The sequence below is a fragment of the Bos taurus genome, chromosome 25 (genome assembly GCF_002263795.3).
Source record: "Bos taurus isolate L1 Dominette 01449 registration number 42190680 breed Hereford chromosome 25, ARS-UCD2.0, whole genome shotgun sequence".
NCBI classification, from domain to species: Eukaryota; Metazoa; Chordata; class Mammalia; order Artiodactyla; family Bovidae; genus Bos; species Bos taurus.
In genome coordinates, this window is record NC_037352.1 from 37,313,553 (window position 1) to 37,339,211 (window position 25,659).

General features: G+C 51.3%; 1 protein-coding gene across 3 annotated transcripts in view; it reads right to left on the bottom strand.

The window, feature by feature from the left end:
• The window catches only part of TRRAP (transformation/transcription domain associated protein), a 90,322-nt gene that overhangs the window by 47,677 nt on the left and 16,986 nt on the right, over positions 1 to 25,659 (bottom strand). The window contains 21 exon segments of one of the 3 annotated variants that reach the window (NM_001434938.1): positions 502 to 522; positions 652 to 705; positions 3,072 to 3,140; positions 4,539 to 4,709; positions 4,996 to 5,117; positions 6,397 to 6,493; positions 8,011 to 8,172; positions 8,647 to 8,907; positions 9,678 to 9,875; positions 9,973 to 10,190; positions 11,445 to 11,644; positions 12,084 to 12,235; positions 14,756 to 14,956; positions 17,300 to 17,556; positions 19,566 to 19,731; positions 21,652 to 21,843; positions 22,690 to 22,884; positions 23,311 to 23,408; positions 23,495 to 23,861; positions 24,462 to 24,696; positions 25,303 to 25,381. In NM_001434938.1, coding sequence (NP_001421867.1) covers positions 502 to 522; positions 652 to 705; positions 3,072 to 3,140; positions 4,539 to 4,709; positions 4,996 to 5,117; positions 6,397 to 6,493; positions 8,011 to 8,172; positions 8,647 to 8,907; positions 9,678 to 9,875; positions 9,973 to 10,190; positions 11,445 to 11,644; positions 12,084 to 12,235; positions 14,756 to 14,956; positions 17,300 to 17,556; positions 19,566 to 19,731; positions 21,652 to 21,843; positions 22,690 to 22,884; positions 23,311 to 23,408; positions 23,495 to 23,861; positions 24,462 to 24,696; positions 25,303 to 25,381 — 3,515 coding nt within the window. 3 annotated transcript variants of the gene reach the window in all.

Consider the following 25,659-nt stretch of genomic DNA (forward strand, 5'->3'; position numbering starts at 1 on the left):
GCTGCGCCCCGGTCCCAGGCCATAGCGCTGGGCCCACCCGAGGGCGCTGTGCGCGGCAGACACACACGGGGGATGGGCGCGGGCAGGGCCATGGAGGCAGCTGCTCAGTCAGACGTGTGCAAGAAGGACGAGAACGCCTCCCGATTTCTGGCAGGCCTCCTGCATTCTTTGCGGTGTCTCCTCTCAAGAGGCTGTTAGATGTGTGAGTTCATACAAACGGTATGAGAGCAAAAACCCGAGGGAATCAGAAAAATTGAGATGTGGCGATTCTAGCGTGTAGGAAACAAAACAACTTAGAAACCGGCTTAAAAAGGTCCTAACGGGAAACATGCGTGGCCCCCAGACAGTTCACGGCAACGGTGGGACCGATACAGGCCCGCCACAGACAGACAAGTACGCTCACTGCACTCAGGCACGACACACTCCGTCCACCACAGAACCACGAGTCACGGCAAAACCAAGGACGACGACAACCCCTCCTGCACCTCCACTGGTTCTCACCTCTACCCCTTCCACGGCAGGCTGAACCAAAACAAAAATTACAGCATGAAAAAAGGCAACGCAAAGGTAAACACAACAGAACAGAAAAGGAAATATAAACTGTTCTTCACAGTGCAAGTCACAAACTGACTGTTAATAGGTTGTTCTCACCTCAAACTGACAGAATGGAGACAAGGAGCATCTCCCGCACTCTGAAATGCTCTCCTGAGGATGGGGAGGAAAATCATCTTTTTTCTATTCATGTTATTTACACAGAACTTCCCGCACACTCAAAACAGTCAGGGTTGTTGGGGAAAACAAGACAGTGAAGACAATTGTCAAGAAAGCACACGACAGTTAACAGATGCGCAACAGCAAAACATACACCATCCACCCTTCAGATGTCAGAACAGCTCTTCCGATGGTGTCACGGGGAGTGCGCTCTTCCCTAAATTTAACAAACAAAGAGTTTTGGAATTCTTGTCCCGGGGGAGAAACTAAGACTTTGCTGTATGCAAATACGTTTTAAAAAACTGTTTTGTTTAGAATCAGTCATTCAAGATTTTACGTGAGGGCTAAGACATTTAAAAAAAAACTTGCCCCGCTGAAGCTGGGGCTTAATCCCTATCAATCAGGCATGTTTCAGGCCTGCACACTCAGAAGAACCCACAGGCCATGACACCACCCACTGGATGGACATCTGGGTTACCTTGTGAAGTGAAGATGTGTGCCTGGGTATGTGTGTGTAACAGGTGGTCACGAGTTCTCCCCCGTAAGTTCAACGCCAAACAGGCAAACCTCCCTAATGTGGTGATAATGCAAAGCTCGGATCATCAGGGGTGAAGATGTCATGGGGAATGACTATTTTTATTCAACTTTCAGCACATCGTCAGTTACAGTTTCTCAGCTGGGCAATGTTATTTGGAAATCCAACCAAATAAACTGCTCCTCAATCTGTGGAGCACCCACTGAAAACCATCAGGGTTCAAGAGCAGAAAGGAAGCTTCGCTCTGGGCTCACACCAGAAACCACAGCCGCTCTGCCTTGGACCCCAAACACTGTGGCCCCCGAGTGCAGAGCCGTGACTCCCTCAGCAGTGAGACGCTCTTGGGGACGTGCTCACTGCTGAGCAACAGGCTTTAGCAGGAGCTTAGCCAACTCCCAGTATCCATGGCCCCAGCCCTTGTGCAACTGGCCCCCATCGCATGTAAGCTTCACTGAAACTTTGTGGGATCTTTTTGATCTAATGTAAGTCGTTCATCTACCTGCTAGGGCTTAAATGTTTATTGTAAAATTGGCTGTAAGTTTCAGAGAATTAACAGCTAACTGTAAAAGCAAATATAAAATTTAGAGCAAAAACACAGCTCTCATCTGTACAGAGGCACTCGTGCCTACTCCCAAGAGCTCAGCTTTTTCAAACACACTCCGCGATTCCCCCATGAGGATTTTCTGGGTTTTTTTCACCTATATACATAAATAACAAACCTTCAAAGAGGTTATGGATGGTTTGACACTTCTAAAGAAAGTTTAAAATCCTGGTTCAGTTTTGCTTGTTGGCTGTTTAGAAGCAGCAGGAAACAAGACTCACAGAAAAAGAACATCTTGACACAGAATGGTTAACACAAAGCATAATAAAGCCAAAATAAAGAAAATGCAAGCTGGGATGAAACAGAGCATCCAACAAATAGGCACAGGAGCATGGAACACCACGTTAATGATGCCTCTGCAGAGCTCGGGAACCCCTCATCGGGGTACTGCTGCAGTTCCACAGGGCGGAACAGGAGCTTGTGGCAACACAGCCCACCGAGAGGACAGACATCAACTTAAAAGATATTTTAAAAGAGTATTAACATCTGTGAATAAGATTAGAGTCAAATCAGCAAGAAGCATTCATTTAGCGACCCACGTCGGATCCTTTAAAAGATTTAAAGTGAAAGTGAAGTCGCTCAGTCATGTCTGACTCTTCGAGACCCCATGGACTGTAGCCTACCGATTTAACTAGAGTGGTTTTCCCTCGAAATTGTAAAAAATTATGTTTTGAAGTACGGGCCATCTGGCCTTTGGGCAAACAACGGGGGTGGGGGATTCAGACCTCGAGAACACGCGTGCCAGGACTCACGTGATGCTTCATCACGTTGTCCTCGGGGCGTGGTGAAGGCCTAAGACCTCTGCTCAGCTTATGAGGCAATGAGGGCGGAAAGCAGTGGGAACAGCAGCTGAGCACTGCACCCCCGTGCAAACGACAGCTGCCAAGAACCGTCCAGAAAGCACGCTTTATTCACTTTAAAGAAAAGCTAGTAAAAGTGAAATACTAACATGTCAAGCTTCCCAGGATTCTCATCAACAAAAACATCGTGTTCAAGTGAACAAAAGGGAGATTTTTTTAAAGAAACACAAAAAGGAACGTTCAATGATTAAGAGAAATAAAAGCGAAAATGTAACGCTAACAAAATATGTGTAACAGGTTACATAGAGTCACACACAACTAAACCTCTGACCGGGATTTAATTAAGAGCATGGCTCCGACGTTCGCATCACTAACGGCAGTGCCCGGCGGCGGGGCTGCCCCCGGAAACAAACGAGTCACTCACATTTCCGTCACTCCTCTGGCCCCCTTTGTGGGTGAGGACCACCACTTCCATCCACTTTCGCAGATGTTGCTGTTAAAAAAAAAATACATCCTTAGACATTTTTTTCTTGACAACGGGAGCATCTCAATTCCAAAATAGGTGAAAACCTATATATGATCATTTCCCAACCTACTCAACATGAGAATGGCAATGTTTCTAATTACTGAAATAGTGCAGCCAAATGAGTGATGAGAGTAACATGTTTTCTTATGTTCTATAAACAGGAAGGCTGAATTTACCCTGATACAGCAGGAGATGTCCTACAACTGGTCATTCCAACAAGAGGACCTGTATTCCTGTTACTCTGTGCCGTGGCGGTCCCCGGAGTCTGCCTGGAGCCAGCAGCCAGGCTAGGCATCAGGGCAGAGACATGACCAAGCAGACGGCACCCCTAGCCTGTGGAGCTCCGGTTTACAGCAGGGGAAACGAGGTAAAACTCAGGCATCCGCCACGTGACAGGAGCAGGAACCAGCTACAGGAGGGCCCCAACAGAGGCGGCCAGGCCGGAAGCATAGGGAAGAGCGTTCCAGGTCGTATGCGTGTAGACCGGTAGGTACATATCTGTATCATATATGGAAGCTTGAAGGGAAGGGGCCTTGCAATTTGGAGAATTCACTTACATTACACTCTACTATTAGGGCATCACTTAAAAATTTTAGGACCAGTCAATTCCCAGTTAGGTATTTGGGCCATGGTTCATTTCTTTGGTATCTACAGACATGAAGAAACCAGCAAGTGAAGCTTAGAAGCTGCATAAAAACATGCATGTTTGCAGTAACGTACTGCAAAATCGTAAAGTTAACAAATTATTTATAAATGTTTATTTACAGAATGCAAAATGAAGTTAATAGCTGAAACTCCTTCATCTGTCTACTCCTCGGGTTTAAACACTTTTCAAACAGATCTTTTATTTGCATAGCTATTTCCTTGCTAACTGTAAAAACTCAAAAGGATTTCTAAAGCCCTTACAAGTTCTTCACTGCATCACGGTCGACAAAGGCCAAAGACTGGGAACAATCAAGATGGTCACCAGTAGGGAAAGAAGCGGTAGAGTCTGGCACGTCCCCGCCACGGAACACTATGTGGCCATAAGACAAGGATGAAGAGGCACTTCGCACACCCATCTGAATGATGGGACGGTAAATATAAAAAGAAGGAAGGATGGATGGATCCCACATCCCTTTGTGGGAAGGAATCAAAGAGACGTATGTCCCACGACAAACAGGAACCACCTCTAGAAGGACACACGGGAGACTGTTCCTGCTGGCTGTCTCCCAGAAGAGGAGCTGGGAGGCTGGAGGGCGGGGATGGGAGGGAGGCTGTTCACAGTACCCCCTCCACACCTTCGGAGCTGTAAGTCATTTAAGTGTGTAATTCACTTCTTTAAAAAGTTTAACCTTTCAGGTTCATCATACACGTCTGGCTTACCATCATCTGATCACAAAATTTATCATTGAAGGAGTTTGGGAAGAGCCTGGTCACCGAGGTCAGACGATTGACGACGTTGAGCGTCAGGCTCCGATAGTCGCCCAGCATCATCAGAAGTGGGCGCATGTGAGTGTGGATCTGGTCTACTTCTATGGTAGCGCCTTCTAAAAACTATTAACAGAGAGAGGTTAGGGGGGAAAGATACCAGAGTACGACTCATACTAACCAGAACTCAGTCAAGTCTAGCTGCAAGTCTCTGCTTTCCCACAAGTTTATGATGAAATGAGGAGGACTGGGCATTCCTGTTTAATTTTTCAAGAGTTCAGGATGGCTATGAAATAGGTAGAGATGCTATTACACTCCGGGGTGGGATGAACCACAGGCAGACTCCTGAGATACAGACAAAGTCAACAGGACGAGCTCAGTGTGGAACTCCCACCCGCCCAGCCCCACTCACCTTCCTCATGCAGGCTTCTCCGGCCTCCTGGAGCTCGCTGTTGGTTGAATTCAGGGCTTTGAAGAGCGCAGCAATGATCTTCTCTCTGGACTGAGGAAGATAATTGCAGGCCGCAAGCGCATCTTTAGGGAGAGAAATCAACACGATTTTCATCATTCACCTTGAAAAACGTACAGCAACAGCCTCATCTAAAGGCTTTATCAACCAACAGACACATGGGTCCCTAAACTTCTTTCCTAATAACCCGGCTTCCTGCAAGACAAAAGAACGCGTGGCCTTCTACTCACAGGGTCACTGTTATCCATGAGTGACTATTATCTAACAAGGTAACAGCCTGCCAGAAAGCCCACGATCAGTCTTACTGTCCAGATAAATGGAGGGGTGAAAACAGGGGTGAAGGGGTCCCCAACGACACCCTGCCCCCAACATGCCGCCCAGGCGCGGGCACGGCAGACCAGTGGGCACGTGCACGGCACTGACACTGAGGGCGGGGCCGCGGGCTCTGGCGAAGAAGGGGACACTCAGCTCAGTGTCCCCCCACTATGTGCGCCCCAATCTGCAGGGGGGTCAAAGGCCTTGAAAGGCAGACATTCTCAGGACAGAGGACGTAACTTGAGCCTGTATGTTACAGCTTACTTAAGCAGTAATGTTCTAGCTCGTGTGAAACGCGTGAGGGGTGCCCCAAGGAGAGGAGCCCCAACAGGAGGGGTGAGAAGACCCCCTGCATCCTCCCTCACGCTGGCCTGCCATGTCTTGAGCTCCATCCTCAAGTTCTGCCTCTCAGCTCCTCTACCTCTAATTCAAGGAGGATTCTGGCAATATTTCATTAAGTCATTAAGTGTGTAAAAGTCAACAAGAGACAAAGTTAACCACTGGGTATTTATCAAAAAGGAGGAAATGACTGTTTCTAAGTACGAAGGCAAGTAGTGTATTTTCCTAAATTATGTACAATTCCTGTGCTAAACAATGATGACTGACATTCTTAATGAAAGCCTGGAGACAGCAGGAGTCTCAAACGCTCCTAAATCACTAAAAAGTCTAAAAAGATCTAAATACTTTGATTCAGATGAAAATGGCAAGATGTGAATGGTGTGACATCACTCTTAAACCAGGAAATTAGAGATACACCTTAGAGACATGTTCAGTTCCCATAAGAGGGCTACAAAGAGTTTACAACACATAAAATGCAGTTTACTAGAGAGTAGAATAATTATTTAAATCCTAGCAATCTATACAGTCCAATGACATCTCATTATGCAGCCTGATAAATACACCAACAATTTTTTTTTATTCCCCCTTAGAGACCATAGAGAGTCAGAAAAATCAGACAACAAAAAAAGGGCCATCGGTCCCCCTCCACTTCTGTGCCCGGTAACTTGTTTCAGATTTACGTGAACTTACTTAAGGCTGCAATCCGTAAAGGGACAAGCGATGGAAGGCTTTTATAACAGGGCAGCTTTGTTAAAGCCGAATCTTCAGCCTCGCACAAGTTCAAGAGCTGCAAGAGACAGAATGATGTAATTCAGCCTGCTCTCACTGTGAAGACCTTGCAAGTAACAGGACACGACCATCAGCCACACGTGACACAATTAACAAACCAAACCCAAATCCTGAGGCACTTAAGTATCCAAATGTCACTGGGCTTCCTTATTCTAAAGCAAAACTCAGTCAACCTCTGTGAAATAAATTTTTTGGCACTCTGATCGGCTCTGATATCATCATGCTTTTTCTTTACACAGAGGGTCACTCTATCTAAACGCAAACTCCACAATGGGGGGACAATGCCTTGTCCAGAGCTGTTTCCCAATGCCGTTGGCCAAGGCCCAAGAAATAAACACGCTGTATTTCAAGTGTTTGAGCAGTAATACTTTTTCTTTCTTTTCAAGCACACAGAAGCATAAGAAGGAAGTATTTTATTGCAAATATATATATATATATACATGGAGTATAATGCAGATACTCCAGCAGCTAGTCTTCCAGACATTTCACCAAACCAGTACACATTTACATATGTACTGCCTAAAATACTATATATGGTGTGCTATTAACCACTTTCTCCTTCTACTGACATCCTGGACAACTTACATAAGGGCTATAACCAAGGTATAAAAAAATAAATAAATAAAAGCTAGAACACACGATCAATGACCTCATGTCCAAGTAAAAACAAGGGACTTTAAAGAATCAAGAGGCAAGTTTTTTCATAGTTGGAAATTCAGACTTGGTGTGCATAAGCAAGAACTTGCTTCTTATGACTTCTGGCTCAGTTTAGTCTGACAATGCCTCCAGAATAAGTCACATCTTGAAACCATTTCAAATTGGGCTAATCCACAGCCCATTATCAAGTCTAAGCTGATGTCTATGGTTTGACCGCATCTATAGTTGCGTTCCTATTCAGCACTGTCTACTACCTGCCACGCTGTAATATCGACAGTGACAAGCCCGCGGAAGGGGCCATCCTCCACTGCCTGTTATCTTGGGGTCAAGGGGCAAGTCAAGTCCACCAAACAAAATGAGAGCCCAGCAAGGCAGTGCCGTGATGAGACGCCAGGTTCTAACACAACTGCGGTGGCTCCAGCCTAAGCTCTCCAGCTCGCCTGCGCTGGGGCTCCGGGTGCCTAACAAACCCTAAGGCTCAGGTCCGGCGCCTTCAGAAAGAGAGTGCTCAGGCTCTGTACTTCATGTGGTACTACCGGAGCCAGGTAAGGGCGCTCACGTGAAGTGAGGTCTCAACAGGGCATGACACACTCAAGTCTGATAAACTTAATAAATGGAGAGCCTGCTGACATGAGTGACAGAGGAGGATGTACAGTCTTGGCTCTGAAATGCACTTCACGGTCCTGAAGAGCAAGGCTCCCCGTGAAGGCTAACAGAGCTCCAAGGACTCAGCAACCCCCACCTCACTGGACATCTCAGCCACATGCCTGCCTCCTCCCCGGCCCAGGCGACAGCCGGCTCCCTGCAGCCACAGCCCCGCCTCCGTGCGGACCGGCTGCCCGCCCAGGCCAGCCCTACCTCAGTGTAGAACACCTTGTGCTCCACCACGTTGAGGTCCATGGTGAAGAGCCGGGGCTGCAGCGTGGTGCAGAACGTGTTCCCCTCCATCAGCCCGATCTGGGCGTTGGCGGGCTGGTGGCGCAGCAGGTGCTTCTTCGGGGGGACCATGTCCTGGAGGACCTGGGGGAGACACAGAGGAGGCACCGCTGATTGCCGCCTCTTAAAAAGCAAACACCTCAGCGCAAGATCCTAAGTTAGTGAGCAACCTGAACACCGTAACTGAGATCAAGTTCTCCCAGACAGCCCTCAGTTAGGAAAAGGAGGAGCTGCTTCAAGCGCTGACGCTGGGTCATGGAGAAACGCACTCAGACGCATTCCACTCCTCGGGGTCCAGAGCAGACGCTCTTACAACAGCGAAAACCAAAACAAGGATGAGACCAGGTTGTGCTCATCAGGCCCAAAAACCAGCCCCCAACCCTTGACAGTCACCGAAACAGACGTTAACATAAGCACGTTGCGGTCTGCAAACCTGAGGTCAGAATGAGCACATGTAACAGCACTTAGTTCACAAAACGCCAGATTCCATATCATCAACACTCAAACCTGAAGGAAGAAAAAGCCTGCAGAGGTTCCGCCCGGTGACCAGCGCCTCACCTCCTTGTGCGGCTCCATGATCACGGTCACGCTCTTCCCGGTGACCTGGGCCAGCACCTGCAACGAGTGCATGGCCTGCTTCCTCACGGTGGAGTTCGGGGATGTGACCTCCCGAACCAGGTCGTGGGTCACGTGGTGGAAGGACTTCTCCTGGGCCGCCACGATCTCCTCCACCCTCTCCTCGTCCTTGAGGGGCGTCGCGCACCTCATCAGAAGCTGCTCCAGGGTGGTCTTGGCCATGGCGACCGCGCCGTTGGAAACCTGCAGGCCAGGGACTCCTCAGCACCAAAGACGGGCGCTGCTGGCCACAGCACCCGCATCTGCACACCCGCCCCAAATGTTGTGGCTGGGGGCCCACGCCCCTCACACACCAGCTAAGGCGTCAAGACTGCTTCATGTCGTCCTCAAGGTACCCCGGTAGCTAACCCTGCTGCTTAGCGATCGCTTGTTTGTCATTCAGGAAGAAAATATGGATCCAGACTTGATCCTTGTGTTTACCAAACACATTTAAGCAGGCGATGCCCACCACCTTCTACTTGTTTGTGCTACGTCCACACAAAGGTTCGTAAAGAATGTGGCTCCCTCAGGAACTTCTGCAGCACGTGCACTGTTTAATCTGTGGCAGGCCTAAGTACTTTCCCTTCAAGGACCACTGTGTTACGTGGCCAGTTACTGTTTACCCAGACTGACCCGTATTTAGAGTCTCAGAGAATCTGAGGGCTGTGATCTGTCCCTTCATTTACAATATTGTAGCGGGATCAGAAGATGAGATGGTTAGCTAGCAACACCAACTCAATGGACGTGAATCTGGGCAGACTCCACGAGACAGTCGAGGACACAGAGGCCCGGCCTGCCACAGTCCATGGGGGTCACAAACAGTCAGACACGACTCGGTGACGGAACAGCATTAGCGGTGAGATCTAAGCTTCCCGGAGAGCACAGTTGCAGAACCGCCTGACACTCACTGCTGCCCAGGCAGACGACCGTCCTGCGCCCTTGCAGTCGGGCCCGGGGCCGCCCTCCCCGCCTACCTCGCCCGTCAGGTCCATCATGACGAAGAGCAGCGCTTTGAGGAAGGTCTGCTGGTTCTGCAGCACCCAGGTGAGGGGCAGGCGCTCCATGAGGAACTTGATGGACACCACGCCACCCAGCTTCGCGTACCAGGCCTGCTCATAGCAGCACGCGCACAGGCGCTCCACGATGTAGGAGAAGAGGGGTAGCTGGCACGCCTGCAAGAGACGCGCACCGCTCGTGTGCCCCCAGGTCCCGAGACTCGGAGAGCGGCCGCCCGCGGGCAGGCAACCCCACCCAGACCGCACTGCTCACCCGCTCCTTTGAGCCCAGGATGATGCTTGCCACGTCAAAGATGACGGCGAGGGCCACCTCCCCAATCTTGCAGAGCTCCTTCTCCTCGTACGCCATGCAGATGGCGATGGCGTCGATGAGCACCAGGGGGTCCATCCCTTTGGAGCCGTTCTCCTCGCTGTGGAACATGGCGGTGCTGGGCTGGCTGCCCACCTGGTAGCAAGGGAGCAGGAAGGGGCCTGGGAGGAGAGGCGGGCGGCAGGCGGGAAAGCCGGGCTTAGCGCCACAGACACACTCGTCCCTCCAACTGCAAAACTACCCGTTTCCCTGGAGATTAGGAATTTAATAAAAGCCAACCCTGGTACCTGACCAACTTCTGTTAAACCGCAATCATTTACAAACTAAGCAGGTATAACGTAACTGACTCCATTACACAGTGTTAACTTTCAGATTTTCTCAATCACAGCTCAAAGACAGACTTGTTTAAAGGGAGAACCGTAATCAGGTCTCTTCGTTGAAAAAACTCATTAACCAGGCCACGAGGCACAACGTGCGAGTGACGATGGGTTATGCTCCGGACATTCCTGACACACACAGAGGAAAGAGCAAGAGCACCCAGCTCTGAAACCCAATCCGCGCAGGAGGGGTTGGAGCAACTAACAACTCACACCCGGCAGGCACCGGCCCGAGGCGAGGCGGCAGTGACTGAGACGCGTGCGGGTCTGCCGGGAACACTGGGAGACAAGCTCCATGTTAAATGCACGGCGCTGACTGTTCGGACAGGAAGACTTTAAAAAGGGGGGAGTTCTGCGTTCTGCAGTGCTGGGAGAAAACTACTTGTCGCCCAGGGTAAGAGGTTTCGAGGACACAAAGTGCTACTCAAGAGGTCATGCCCACGACCGGCGCCGGTCTGGGAGCAGCTGCAAAACTGAGGCTGAGTGTTCAGGAACAGCAGCGGGTGGTGCTGTGACATCTTCACTGTCTCGTACAAAACCACCAGTCTGCAACGGATTGGAAACACTAACAGAATAGGTCCTTCGGCACCCAGAGCCGGGGAAGGCCTGGAGCAGAGGGGAGGAGCGGCCAGGCAGGGGAAAAGGCACAGATGAGGGTCCAGGAGCAGACTGAGGAGCCGGGGGACCGGGGCAAGCGGTGATGGGGGCTGGGCCTGGCAACCACCACCGGGGACAGGGGGCCAGCAGGGGCAGGACCGCACAGTCACCGCTCTACACGCAGAGGTCCAAAAGTACTCGGCCCCCGAAACGAAAACAAAGGGCCAAAACGCTAAACCCACCGTGTTAATATTTTATACGTAAAACCAGGTGACAATTTTCCAGTGAATACAGCACCTACTGCTGAAACACCAACTCTCTGTGTCAATGGAATGAGTGGACAACCAGCAAACAACAGTCCACAACCAATCAGCCAAACCCAGCTTCTGTGAAACACAATGTCCCTGAAGACCTCAACCCGGCCCGTCTGGGGTCACTCACCGCACTGCTGGGCGACCGCCACCATCGTGTAGTGGCGGATCAAGCTGGCCACGAAGGGCAGGGCGCTGGGCCGCAGATCTTTAATGACTGCGGACATGAACGCCCCGGTCAAGGCCTGCTCAAACGTCTTCCGGGCTGGGGTGTCCTGTGCTTTGTAGCGATGTGATATAATGACGTTGGGGATGGTCTTTTCTGTAAAGCTGTGCGACAATTAAATTCAGCGTCACCACACTCGAGTCCAGAGCCGACGATCCTACCACAAGGGACCTATGTGTAGCTGCACAGGCCTAAGTGACTTCTCTGCTTTAATTTCAGCAACAAGTGGAATCTAACGTGACAAGTTTCACAATGCACGTCTTCAGCCAACGGGTCAAGAGACACCAAAAGTGTTGTCCCCTAACGTGAGCACGGGCCAGTGACCCAGAGGGACGCCACAGAGCGGCAGCACATTCAAGGGCGGAGAGACTAACCCTCAGCACCCAAGTTCTTTCCATTTCCTCTAAGCGAGGCAGGGCTGGGCAGACAGTGTGTCCCTTTCCTGACTGACGGAACACGCTTCCGGCACTGAGCGATCTGGGAGGCACCCCCACCCCTAATGCTCTGAAACAAGGCCCGCGCCCTTCCCCGTGCAGAGCATACTTGGGGTGGGCCAGGAGCTGGTAGAGCGCGTGCTTGTTGTCCTCCAGGCTCATCATCGCCACCAGGAAGCACTTGATCACTTCCCACGCCTGCCTCCGGTAGTAGGGCTCGGTGTTGGCGCTCTTCAGGCAGTCTAGAGCCGTTTCAATGGCCTGTGGTGAAAAAGCACGGTAACTGGGTTTGTGCTGAAATCGTGACTCTGAAAAGCCTTTGCTGGAGGCACGAGCAGCACCCAGAAGCAGCTCGATGCACGTCTACCCGCACAGACAGCAGTGGTTCTGCAGACAGGCGAGGAGGTTTCACCAAATGAAGCATCCAGAGGAGGCAATGGATGCGGCTCAAACTGAAATGTGAAGCCGGGTTTACTGATTTTGTGCTTAAATGGCCGATGGGAAATTTCAGAAATTAAGTGAGCTCAGGACTCCTGTGGCAGATTTGCTGGATTAAACTAGAACCTGAGTCGTCTCGGCTCAAAACTGAGATGACTTTCCTAAGGTTTAACTAATTTCTTGCAAAAGGGTTTACTTCATTTTTTCAGAAAACCTACACAGCTTCACACATCTTATCCTACCCTGCAGGTGGACCAGGAAGGCAGGGAAGGCAGGATCACACACAAAAACACAAGTCTTCAACAGCTCAGGTGCTAATGTTAAGGGTACTTACACACCTAGAAATCAAAGGCCTAATCTGTACTGGGCTTCCCTGGTGGCTCAGAGGTTAAAGCATCTGCCTGCAATGCGGGAGACCAGGGTTCAATCCCTGGCTCAGGAAGATCCCCTGGAGAAGGAAAAGGCAACCCACTCCAGTTTTCTTGCCTGGAGAATCCCATGGACAGAGGAGCCTGGTAGGCTACAGTCCACGGGGTCACAAAGAGTCGGACACGACTGGGCGACTTCACTCAATCTGTACTGAAGTCTCCTCCACATGCAGTGTGAGGAGCCAGGGAGGGGCTGATAGGATGGGGCCCATGTGCTCCAGACGCAGGCTGGCCTCTCCCTACCTCACCCCTCTCTGCAGAGACTGGAGGGGGAACTGTGTTATCTTAGAGGAGCAACATAACTTCCAAGCCGATCACCGTCCCCTCCCCACCCAAGAAAGGACTGTCTTCGGTATGCCAAAAGGTATGCCAAAAGCAACTCGTGTCATGTAAACCCGCGGCACTGGGCCTGGCCCTTCCCTGCCGGCTCCTGCCAGGGCCCCGCGTGCCACCCTCTGTGAAGGGTCCCAGGAGCAGCATCGGATCCCTGGAAGGACCAGGGAAGCCTGTCTTCACTATCTGGTTTCTTCCCTGCTTTAGCTGCTTGGAGGAAAAACTACTTCTAAAGGGATCTTCTTGCTCTGCTCAGTCTATGCAGAGGTCAAGTGAAAGTCATAGTTTGCATTCTAATGCCAACCGGACACAGACAGGGCTAAAGCAAACAGAATCCTAACTTAAGGAAATTACCTAAGATGTGCGAACTGGCTGGATTCACAGAGTGGTCACTATGGTCATTTTCAAGGTAAAGACAGAATTGTAGTTGTATTTTCTCACAAGGAAACTAGTGTTTATTTGGCAAGCACTTCGATAAGGATTGCGATGAGGAGCTGAGATTAAAAAGGGCAATATGTCTGTGGGGCAGGGCTGGGGGAGGGGAGCAACAATGTGTGTGCTTGAGAAGGTGGGGGGAGAGGCTGGGTGGGGGACAGGTGGACACAGAGAAGACCCCAGAAACAGCTCCAGGGAGATGCTACCCAGAGGGCACCCTTCCTCACAAACGGTCAGCAATGTCTGGCTCAAAAAAAAAAAAATCACAGGCACTCCTGCTGTGTCTACTTCCCACACGGACAGCGGAGTTCTAATACACAGGACAGGGCGAGGTGAGCCCGCGCTCAGGCAGGGCTGAATGGTCCTGGCCACAGGGCACAGCCAGGCCCAGGCCTGCAGAGAGCTCAGTGTCCGGCCGGCGTGCGGCTCACTGAAGCGGCCGTCACTTGGACACACGCCAAAGGGCGGTAAAACCCCTCCCCAAAATGCTCTGGGTAAAGTAGCCTGAAATGATGAGGTATCAAAAGCGGCAATGCAGGCAGCGAAGGCGGGTTTTATAATAAAAAGGGGAAAGTCGGATGCGACCACAGGGACAGTAATAAGTACGACCTTGAGTGTGGGAGGGCCAGAGGGGTCAGTGAGGTGAGGGGGCCAGATCTCAGTAAGGGTCAGGCAGAAGCAGCTGAGTGATGGAATACGCTGGGCACCGTCTCCTGGTTTTGACAGAGCCGCCCCTGGAGGGAGCCGGGAGTAAAGTAGGAGCTTGGGGCGGGGCGGGGCGGGCGGGGCGGTGAGACAGGGACACGATCAGCCTGGTTCTACGTCACCCTTGATGAGACACCCGCTGGGCATCAGAGCAGACAAAGGGCAAGGGTGAGGCGGGCGGGGCAGCACCCCCGCCCCTCTGGAAGGATGGCCCTGCCCAGGCGCAGGTCCTCGGGGGCAGCGCCCCCCACTGGCTTCCTGGCGTCATGGAAACCCTCACCAGCCAAGCTGGGCCCCAGCAAGCCTTGTTGCTCTTTGGGTTAAGAAACTCCCGCCCCAAAGGGACTGGTTCTATCTGCATGTTTCTGAACAGAAATTAAACGTCTTAAAGGGGAACCTGCAGTTTCTTTTTTAAGACGCTCCCAGAGACGGGCGCAGTTACCTTCTCCATCGGGAGCTGAAGGGACGCTTTACAGTCAGAAAACTCCACGGTGACGCTGGGGCCCTGAACTTCGGTCACAACGTAGAGCAGCTTCTGGGACTCCTTGAGCATCTTCCTGTTGCTGCCGCCGAACTTCCCGAGGACGCGGTAGGCCACGTGCGAGATGCTGTCCGCGGGGTTGCGCAGGGTGCGCCACAGAGCCTGCAAGCCAGCGCGCGCCTGTCAGCCTCCGAGCCCGCGCCCACAGCCCCCGCCCCACCCAAAAGCTCTGTGGACGACGCGGCGAAGACGCCCCCCCACGCCCGGCCAAAAGGCTCTGGGGAAGACGTGGCGAAGACGCCCCTCCCCAAAAGGCTCTGGGGAAAACGTGGCGAAGACACCCCACTCAAAAGCTCTGGGGAAGACGCGGCAAAGACGCCCCACTCAAAAGCTCTGGGGAAGACGCGGCAAAGACGCCCCACTCAAAAGCTCTGGGGAAGACGCCCCTCCCCAAAAGCTCTGGGGAAGATGCGCCAAAGACGCCCCACTCAAAAGCTCTGGGTCTGGGGGAAGACTCGGCGAAGACTCCCCACTCAAAAGCTCTGGGGGAGACGCGGCGAAGACGCCCCACTCAAAAGCTCTGGGAGAAGACGCCTCTCCCCAAAAGCTCTGGGGGAGACGCGGCGAAGACGCCCCACTCAAAAGCTCTGGGTCTGGGGGAAGACGTGGCGAAGACGCCCCTCCCCAAAAGCTCTGGGGAAAACGTGGCGAAGACGCCCCACTCAAAAACTCTGGGGGAGACTCGACGAAGACGCCCCTCCCCTCAGTCCCCAGACACAGCTCTCTGCCTGCAGGACCCGTGTTAGTCCTGTGTGTGTCCTTCCCAGAAACTGAATGCCTTTACAGAAAACACACACGTAAATGTTCTTCCATGCTCCTGGAGCACAAATGGTAGTGAGTCGTCAACAGCGTAGAGCTCAAAGGCAAGAGAACGGAACAACACACTGCTTGGATGGATACGCACACGGGCTGAGGGAGCAGCCAGGAAAACACGTCTGCCGGTAAAGCCCTTAATCCTGGATTAGATGGAGTGTCCTCAGGTTTTTACTGCTATTAGGTTTTATAACTTATAAACATGATACACAAATTTCCTTCTACATTTCAAATCTAATATGAGAAAGGATGGTGAAGAGGGAACACTGGGATTGTAAAGGGACCGGCATTATAAGAGAAACGAGTTACTGGGTACCTCGTACTTACGGTTAATATAAAGAACAGAGAGGCCCTTGACTTTCAAAAAACTGCGATTTTCCCAATTTTTCACTGACATCTTCATAAATCCTGAAAACGGCCACAGCTCACTATTTAAATCTATTTTCTGACACATCCTCTGTAACAAGGCCAGGTATTAGTGTCTAGCGATCATCAATATAAAATCTTTGAACTCTTCTGTACGCAAAATTCCAGTTTCTCTTATGTTCCTGTTGGCCCACTCGAAGCCTGAGCACTGCGGGAGAGGGGCATCTGCTCGCCTCCCCGGGAGGAGGCAGCCTGGGAATGGGGGTCCAGTCTCCCACCCTCGCACAGGGACTCGGTGGGCTGACTGCTGGCCTCTGCCAGCAGTCCGGCAGGCAGGAAGCAAGCAGGGGCCCTGAGCGGTCTCTCCCTCAGCCTGTTCTGCTCAGTGAAGGGCAGGAGGCCCCGAGCCCAGCCCTGCCTCCTCTCTCCACGCAGTGGCTCAGGTCGGGCCCACGGTCAGCCTTCCAAAACCAAAGTCCTGCCCTCTGGCCAGGCCTCCAAATGATGGCCTTGGCAGCTCCCACCCAGCCTCTCGGCCATCTTCTCCTTTCTAGATGGAGCCTGAGACACGCGTGCAGGTCACTGTCTCCTGTCCACTGTCCAGAGATCCTGCATCTCAGGAGCGACTGCGTGCCCATCACAGAAGCTGGCAATCAGACCCCGATCTGGGGCCAAACACTCTCTGCTAAAGGGGTGGGTGAGCAAGCAACAAGTCAGCCCTGACCTCTAACATTCACCAACCACAGTACAAACCGTCACCATTAGCAAAACACGAGGGGACAACCCCACAGCCGACACAGAGCTCTAATGACCACAAGACCTAACACGGGTTCAACCCGCCTTTCTTTTCTGTTTCCTCCGGGGGCGGCCAGACAGCTCTCTCTCTACAACAAGGGTGTACCTCTGCACTGTGTAATTCGGGAACCTCCAGAAAGAGAGTGCATCTCCCTGGAAACAGCGGGATCCAGGTTAACACCTGCCTTCCCAAGCCATCAACCTCATGAGAACGCGACACTGTGAGAGCCCTCCGAAAGGGGAGCGATGCTGCAAAACAAGTATCTGCTCGACACTCGTGGAGTTTCTCCACATCACTTCGTAGGCCAGAAGCCTCACGCAGCCAGGCGAAGGCTCCATTGGTAGCGCAGCAGAGCGCGAGTGCAGGGCAGCGAGCTTGCCTCTGAAACGGAACGCATGGCGTCCCCGGGAAGGAGGTGGGTCCCGGGGCCCGCGGCGCCCTCTGCCGGCGGCACAGGGACGCGCACTCACCTGCATGAGCTCGGCGCGCACCGGCTGGATGTGGTCGTACAGGAAGTCGGGCTGCAGGTTGTCTACGCACAGCTCCAGCGTCCGCAGGCCTTGGCTGACCAACGTCTGAGAGCCGTTGAGCGCCGACACCAGGGGGTCCATGAGCATGGGCAGGTAGGGCAGGAGCGAGCTCAGCCGCACGGGCACCGTGAGACACAGCTCCACGAACAGGTCCTTCATATGCTGCTTGTGCAGGCCACTCTGCAGCATGTTGAGCCCTGCGTGGGGACGTCAGCACGTTGAGCCCTGTCTGTGGGGGACGGTACTGCCCAGGTGCACCCAGGTAACGCGGAGAATAACAGGCCACTCTTTCTGTAAACATCCGCCTCAAGACAGAATTACGCCTTAGAGTTACGTTTGCTGCACCTATCCTCTAACTGCACCCGAGGCCTCTTCCATCTACCGTATGGCAACAGCAGGCTGCATGTAATCAGTTTAGGTTGTGATGAGTATTATTTAATGTGGACTGAACTAACATTAAGGACTAATTAATGCTGCTGCTGATGCTAAGTCGCTGCAGTCGTGTCCGACTCTGTGCGACCCCATGGACTGCAGCCTACTAGGCTCCTCCGTCCCTGGGATTTTCCAGGCAAGAGTACTGGAGTGGGGTGCCATTGCCTTCTCCGAATTAATGCTACACAAGGTATTTAACATCATGTTCTCCAGTGAATAAGCCCAATCTAGAAAGAAACAGACTCCAACGTGATGTGTTCATCTCAAGTCTGAGGCTTACAAGCTTGCATGTCATTTCAGGTTTCCACTAAACCACGGCTGATGTTTATACTTTAAAATAAATTAAAAAAAAAAATCCACTCGATTTTGTAAATGAGAGGAGCTTCCTTCTTATAAACTCACGGCCCCATACACTCTTCACGAGGGTAACAAAGTATTTATTGAGCCCCGCTCCTGAAAAACGTCAGATGTGGACCTGCCCACAGAACCTGAGAGACAGCTGGGAAGAGAAAAGCAGGGAACAGTGCCCCCCAAACAAGGTGCGTCCCAGGCAGCTGAGTCTAAAGAGGGACCGCAGGCCAAGGCAACACACAGCAGTCGCACCAGACTCAGAACCCAAAGGAGAAGGGAGACAAGGAGAGGGGCCAGGCCCAGCTCCCAGGAGTGGGTGTGCTTGAACAAAATAGGTGGGCAGAGAAGGGAGGCTGGGAAACCTGCAGGCGGGGCCGTGAGACCGATCAGAGCAGAGGGCGCAGGCTGGGGAGGCCTGGAGTCAGGGTCAAAACCAGACAACACAGCCCGCCTACGGGCCTCCTTAAGCACCTGCCGGGGGACTTAGGGCCACGTTACCTTCAATGTGGAGGAAGGCATGGCAACCCACTCCAGTATTCTCGCCTGGAGAATCCCAAGGACAGAAGAGCCTGGTGGGCTACATCCCATGGGGTCACACAAAGTCAGACACAACTGAGCGACCAACACTGCCTTTAACGTGCTCAAGGATCCCCCAGGTACCTTCTGGGCACATTATGCTATAAATGGCTTCTCTCAGAAGGATTTATAAAGAAAATACAGAAGAAGATTCAATCCCTTGCGAAGAGCTCACCCTTTCCAAACAAACACAAAAAACATTCCGAGGACAGTGTGTCCACTCAGTTCATACCTGTGAACATTCATTGGACTCAAGATGCCCTTCGGCTGTAAGCCTTGACAGCATCCCTAATGCACAGAAATCAAAGAATCCTGTCTATGCACCTTAGCAACTAAATAAAAACACATATTTTTACGTATTTTTATATATTACATATAGGGTTTATATCTGGAGAAGAAAATGGCAACCCACTCCAGCGTTCTTGCCTGGAGAATCCCAGGGATGGGGAAGCCTGGTGGGCTGCCATCTGTGGGGTCGCACAGAGTCGGACACGACTGAAGCAACTTAGCAGCAGCAGCAGCAGGGCTTATATCAGCTTTATCACTTGTTTTTTTGCCTTCTTGTTCTCTTTCAGTCTAGAGATCCCTGACCTTACTAGTCTCTAAAACTGCTTCGCAAATGCTACAAAAACGTCCTAACTGGGGTCAACGAAGACCTTCCCACTCCCAGTCAATTCTGAGCAGGGAGATATACCCCTTTAAAGCTCAAGACACAGGGACAGACACACACACGCACACACGTCCCCTCGCCATGACCGGGTACAGAGGAGGAACACCAGCAAACAAGGTTAGCCAAAACCCACGCGTGCACACAAGACTCAACAGCGACCGGGATCACTGCTCTGACCTTGCAGGAGGTTGGGTAGGAGAGGCAGGAATTCCTGATACAGGAGATCATGGCTCCCGCCCCCAATGGAGCGGAACAAGGCCCGCAGCAGCAGGAAATAGTTGTAGGGCTCTTTGGCCGTCTGGGCGAGCTCCATCGAGCTGTTGACAATCTTGTGCAGGTGAGGCTGTGGGACGGAGAAAAAGCAGGTTAACAGGCTCCAAAGGGAGGAGGGTTCACTGCACAAAGGGAGGAAGGGAAGGTCATCTTGATGAATTTTCCAAAAAGAAAAACCAAACAGAACCTTTCCAACTTTTATTTGACTCAAATTCATTTCTCTTAAAATACAAGTAGCTTTCCACCCAGTTTGACTGTGAAAGAAGCATTTACTAGGTTCCTATCGTACCACTAATACGTAGGCGAGCGATGCTGCACAGACACTCTGTAGCAGGACCTGAAGGGCCTGTTGGCTCTGCAGTTCTTGTGAACAGTTCCTCCCCCTTCTAAGAACAAATAATCAAACGAGACGAAAGAAGCCGGTCTCCTAATAACTATGGAAATACAAAAAGCAACCCAGAGGCACGGAAACTTCACTACCAATCACGTACTACACACGACAAGTTGGGAAGAGCCTCAGAAGACATTCGAGATCGAAACGTTTTAGAAAACTTGATCAAAAAATCTGTTCGTATTTATTTACTTCAAAAAAGCATTAACTTAAAAGTTTAATGAATAGCTTAAAACAGGTTAGCTTTTTATCTTATACTTCAAATCCTAGTCTTGACACGCAACAGGTTAAGTTTGATGTGAGTTTTACTGCAGGCGCATTTAAAGTGAACTGCAAACTATCCGCAGAGCCATTTATAACCGTATATGGCATTTCTTTTATAGATAAATCATCCCTATTAGTCTCAAGACAAAGCATTCTATCAAATTATTCTTTGAACATCTCTCGAACAACATTCAGACGCCTCATCATTAGACTTGTCTGTTAGGTTTTATTCTTTTTTGTTGGTTGCTGGTTTATACAGTTGTCCCCGAGGTTGGCAAAAATTGAATTATTTGAAGATGTTAAATTATGTGAACAAAGAACACAAATATTTTACATCTTTCTGAAAGTTTGTCTTTTTATACTAACTCAAAAGTAACGTCAAGGTTGTTGGTAACTGATTACTACATAACTGAAGAAGTGGAGGAAACTGTCTCACACAAGCACAGACTACTGGTGCTTTACGTCACACTTACTTCAGCAGAAAACGGGTCTCCTTTACATTCTCAAACCTTCTCCCTACAGGAAAGCATCTCTCTTCAGACAGAACTGATAATACTCAGCATTCTAGAAACTAAAATATCCTGCGGTCAGTAGAAGAGAATTTTGATAAGGTTTTTTGTCCCACGCGCTGCCTTCAGTGGCTGCCATAAGCATGCACTGGCTTCTGCCATTTGCTGGAGTCAAGTAACTGATGAGACACCACGACACGTACAGGGTCAGTCGCATGGAGGAGCGCGTCAGCAAACACACCCTCCTGGACGGCCTTAATACAGGGACACAAGCTGGCTGCAGCCCTTGATTCAGAGGGGAATGAGCAAACAGGCCTGAAACAGGGCGTCTGTGCACCAAACGCAAGAAGGTACGAACACAGACACAGCACCCGGGAAAGAAGGGGATGTGATGGGAGCTGCTCAACAGCCAACTGCTTCTCGTCGGCTCTGAGAGGTCAGATGTTCCTTCCTCTTCTATTCTTTGGTGTCACCCGATTTTTTTTCTTTTAAAAGAACATGATGTGCTCCTACCCTACTTGTGTGGTTCATGTAAGAAATGACTTCAAAAATGAAGAATCAGTGGTGCCGAGACTACTGACAAGCCCTGCGAGTGAGACTGCTCACGTGTTCATCCTGGGTCAGCAGGCAACCAGGAACAGCTCTGCTTTAAAACTGCAGTGTTTTCCACACTTGGCTCCAACTGGTTGTACACATTTATTCATTTAATATTATTGTGTTTGAAAATATAAAGAGCCACTCCGGTTTCTGCTCAAGATGAAGTACTGAGAAACAACGACAACAAAAAAAACCCCCAACACAACGCGCGGGCTGGGCCTGACTCTACCTTCAGCATTTGTTCATTTTCAGCTGCGAAGAGCGAGACAGAGCCGAAGACCAACTTGAACAGCTTGAGATACAGGTTGGAGAGCTCGACGTTGGAGCCCATCTCCGGCAGGCGGTCCAGGAGGTACTCCACCAGGATCGTAGCAAACAGAGCAGAGGTAGTAGGGTTTGCCAGAAAGGAATTGGCGACAATCTGTCAGAACGAGAGACACACGTGACAGAAATCACCCCGTCCACAAAGCGGCTCCAAGAAAAAGCAATCAACGTTTCAAAATCACAAAATCAAATCTGTATCAGACACTCCCAGACATGAATTATCCACCAAAAGAAAAAAAAAAACCATCAAAATCGATTTATTGAGTGTTGCTGGAACAGTTCACTTTAAGAACTCAAATCTGTCGTTTCATCCTCACTGTCAAGTACCAAGAGCCTACGTCTAACACACACTTAACTTCTACTATGAAAGGAACTGGTCCAAAATACCCTGAGCTTTTGAAAACATTTTTTTTTCTTACTATGGCCTAACAGTTTTCTTTATGGACCATAAAGATGAGCCCCGAAGAACTGATGCTTTTGAACTGTGTTGGAGAAGACTCTTGAGAGTTCCTTGGACTGCAAGGAGATCAAACCAGTCAATCCTAAAGAAATCAGCCCTGAATATTCCTTGAAGGACTGATGCTGGAACTCCAATACTTTGACCACCTGATGACAAGAACTGACTCATTGGAAAAGACCCTGATGCCGGGAAAGACTGAAGGCAGGAGGAGACGGGGATGACAGAGGATGAGTCGGTTGGATGGCATCACTGATTCACTGGACATGTGTTTGCACAAGCTCGGGGAGCTGGTGTGGGCCAGGGAAGCTTCGTGTGCTGCAGTCCATGGAGTCTCAAAGAATCGGACACAACTGAGCGACTGAAATGAACAGTTCTCTATAAATTTTGCTCTACAATCACTATCCTTAGGCACGTTACTTAGAAATAAAAGGAATACCAAGTATTCGACACATGTTGAAAGAACGTAAGAAAGGAGTGTCATACCTGAAGAGCGTAATTTTTTGAGATTCTTTCCACCATATAAGGGACTGTAGTTTGAAAGATTTCTTTAAATGTCAGCGGGTTCATCATTGTGAAGACACCGGCAAAGTGCTCCAGCACCTCCTTCTCTTCCTTCATCCTCACGGTTTGGCAGTTTGCTACTCGGATGTATGTCTGTCCATTTCCTGCTATCTGAACCTTGCACAGGGGGAAAACCACACGGGAATCAAAACCAAGTCTCTGAACATATTCCATTACATAACCAGACCAGCGGGGCGCAAGTAAGAGAATTAGAAATCAAATGTCTATTGCCCACCCCATCTTCTAAATTCTTTATTCTCATCTAAAATTTGCAAAAAAACCCACAAACCCAAAAACCTTTGTTAGCAGCAAAAAATTCAGTAAAATTAAATCTCATTTCTACTGCATTCCCTTTATACCATCTGCCTCTCAAAATACACCAACGTGAGCATTCTCACTATCAACGCAACCCTGTGCTACAGCACAAACTCAATCCGGGAACATCGATACTGCAGACCACCTGAACGGTGACAGGCTTGTGAGACCCCTCTGTCACTAGCACCTGAATTCTAGGAGGAACCTGGCCTGAGGCCGCTGCCTTACCTGATAGATATCTAAAGCCTGCATTGCGTACTTGACAAGCTTGATGTAAATCTGAGTCTCTTTGGGCTGTAACTGCTTGTTGGGAATGAACTGAGCTTCTGGAAGAGAGAGGGCACAGTAAGTTACTGGGAGCAACACCCACCCTGGGAAGAACACGGTCTAAGCGACTCAGGAGCGGGATTACCACCAGGAGCTTTACACGACGTTATGCCCCACGTGATGGTCTTGACGCCGCAGACCAGGGTTTTGACCAGACTCCGGCAGTCCGTGACCTGGAACGTCTGCTTGTCCTCCTTGTCCTTCTCGCCTTGCTTCTCAAAGGGCGGCACGGGGGCCGGGGTTACAGGGGTGGCGGGGGTGGGTGGCGGGGGTGGCGGCGGGGCAGGGGTGGGGACGGGGGCTGGGGAAGGGGCTGGGCCTGGGGCTGCTGGGGCTGCGGGCACCCCGGGCAGGGCCGCCTCCACGGCCCCGAGCTCAGACTGAGGCTTGCACTTCTTAAAGATGGCAGACAGCTGGTACCGCGCGATGGTGTGGAACTTGAGAACAAACACCTGTCAGGAACGCAAAGTGGGAGGCAGACCCAAATCACTCTCTTCACCAGGCCCAGCACCCATCCAGAGGACAGAACACACTCTCTGAAGCCACCTGCTGGAATCACCGTTTCCCCTCCCGAGTTACTAGAGGAACTTCCCCAGGGGAGAAGCGGGGGGTGACCGGCCCGATGCCCTGGGACCTCCCCATGATCCACACAGCCCACCCTTGCCCCGGCATTGGACACCTCCCTAGAAACGTTCATGGACAAGGGAGCGCTGGGCTACACAGCGTCGCAGGAAACACTGCTCCAGACTGCCCGCCAGCAGAGTGCTGAGCGCGCCCATGGTTGCCTCCCTCAGCCCTGACAGTCCTAGGAGGTGGCCCATGGCTGTCCCGGGCAGGGGACGAGCAGGCCAGCAGAGAGGGTCCAGCATCTCGCCCCAGGACCCTGGCCTAGTTGATGAGGGAGCGGGGCCTTGCACCCAGGGAAGTCTAAACACCCAGGCCCCAGCTTGGCAACCAGGTGGCCTGTGAACTGCTGGTAAAGCGCTCAGGTGAGCACACAGCGCCAGGCGGGGGTGAAGGCGTGTGTTGGGTGGGGGTGCAGGGCACCGCACCTCCAGCATCCGCATCAGCACGTCCCGCCCATTGCCGCTCTCCTGCTCGCTTTTGGAGCGGATGCAGTCCACCAGGTTTAGCAGGAGCTTGCAGGACATGGTCTGGATGCTGCTAGGCAGGGACTCGTCGTCGATGTTCTTGGCGAACAGCTGGACGGCGAGGGAGAGGTCGCTGAGGGGCAGGTGCTGGCGGACGTGGTGCACAAGGTCGGCCAGCGTGCTGTAGGCGAGGGGCCTGCGGGCAGAGACCTCCGCTAGCGCATCTCAGCGTCTCCTGGCCAGATCTGCAGGCCTCCACCTCCACTGCCCCCAAGGACCCCAGCGGCGGGACGGCTGGTCTGGGCACACTGCACACGGTCTTGGATTCCCCGTTACCTCCTCCCAGCTATAGGATTAACAGGGTCCACTCTTGTCTTAGTGCTTAAATCTTTACTTTCTAAATTGAAAAAGATGGTCACCTTCATGCACATAAATGCACCTCCATGTTTATACCGTCACACCTGGTTAACCTGAGCAGAACCACCTACAGCTGGGCCCTGCCCTGAATGGGCTCTGCTGCTCAAATACAAACAGCCTGTCAACTGGAAACTCACAGGTCATGTGACACATTTCCTATCTACAAAACAAAAACACTTAACACTAGTGAAATAGTTCTACCTACAGTGTAAATCAAGACAGCGACTCTGATTCAGCCAAGGCACATAAGGCAAACCAAGGCGTTTCTGAAACTTCCTGCAATTCTCAATCCAACAGGAGAGGAAAGGCCCACAGCCCACGCTCATGGAGACGCTCCTGACACAGTGCCGGATCCCCAGCCGCAGCGCTGGCTTTACCATCATACCTGAGAGTCTCCCGAGCAGTGTATCCTGAGCCAATCAGAATGGATTCGTCAAACAGCTTGTCCATGCAAGGAATGAACTCTGGAACACAAACATCCATTGCCTCCATCACCAAACAAGCCAGGTGGCCAGCAAGTCCCTTAACAGTACTTTCCCAGGAGCTGCTGTGCACCAACGAGCCACCCAGATTTGGGAAAGCAAGGAGGAGGAGGGCACGCACGGTGCTTCAGTCTGAGATGCTGGCTTTGCTGGGCCACGCCGGCCACGCGCCTCACACACATCAGTGTCAGAGATAAACCACGCGCCTCATGTCCCTGGTGGGGAACCTGCCCCAGTGCTTCACTCAGGTCAGTCCAGGG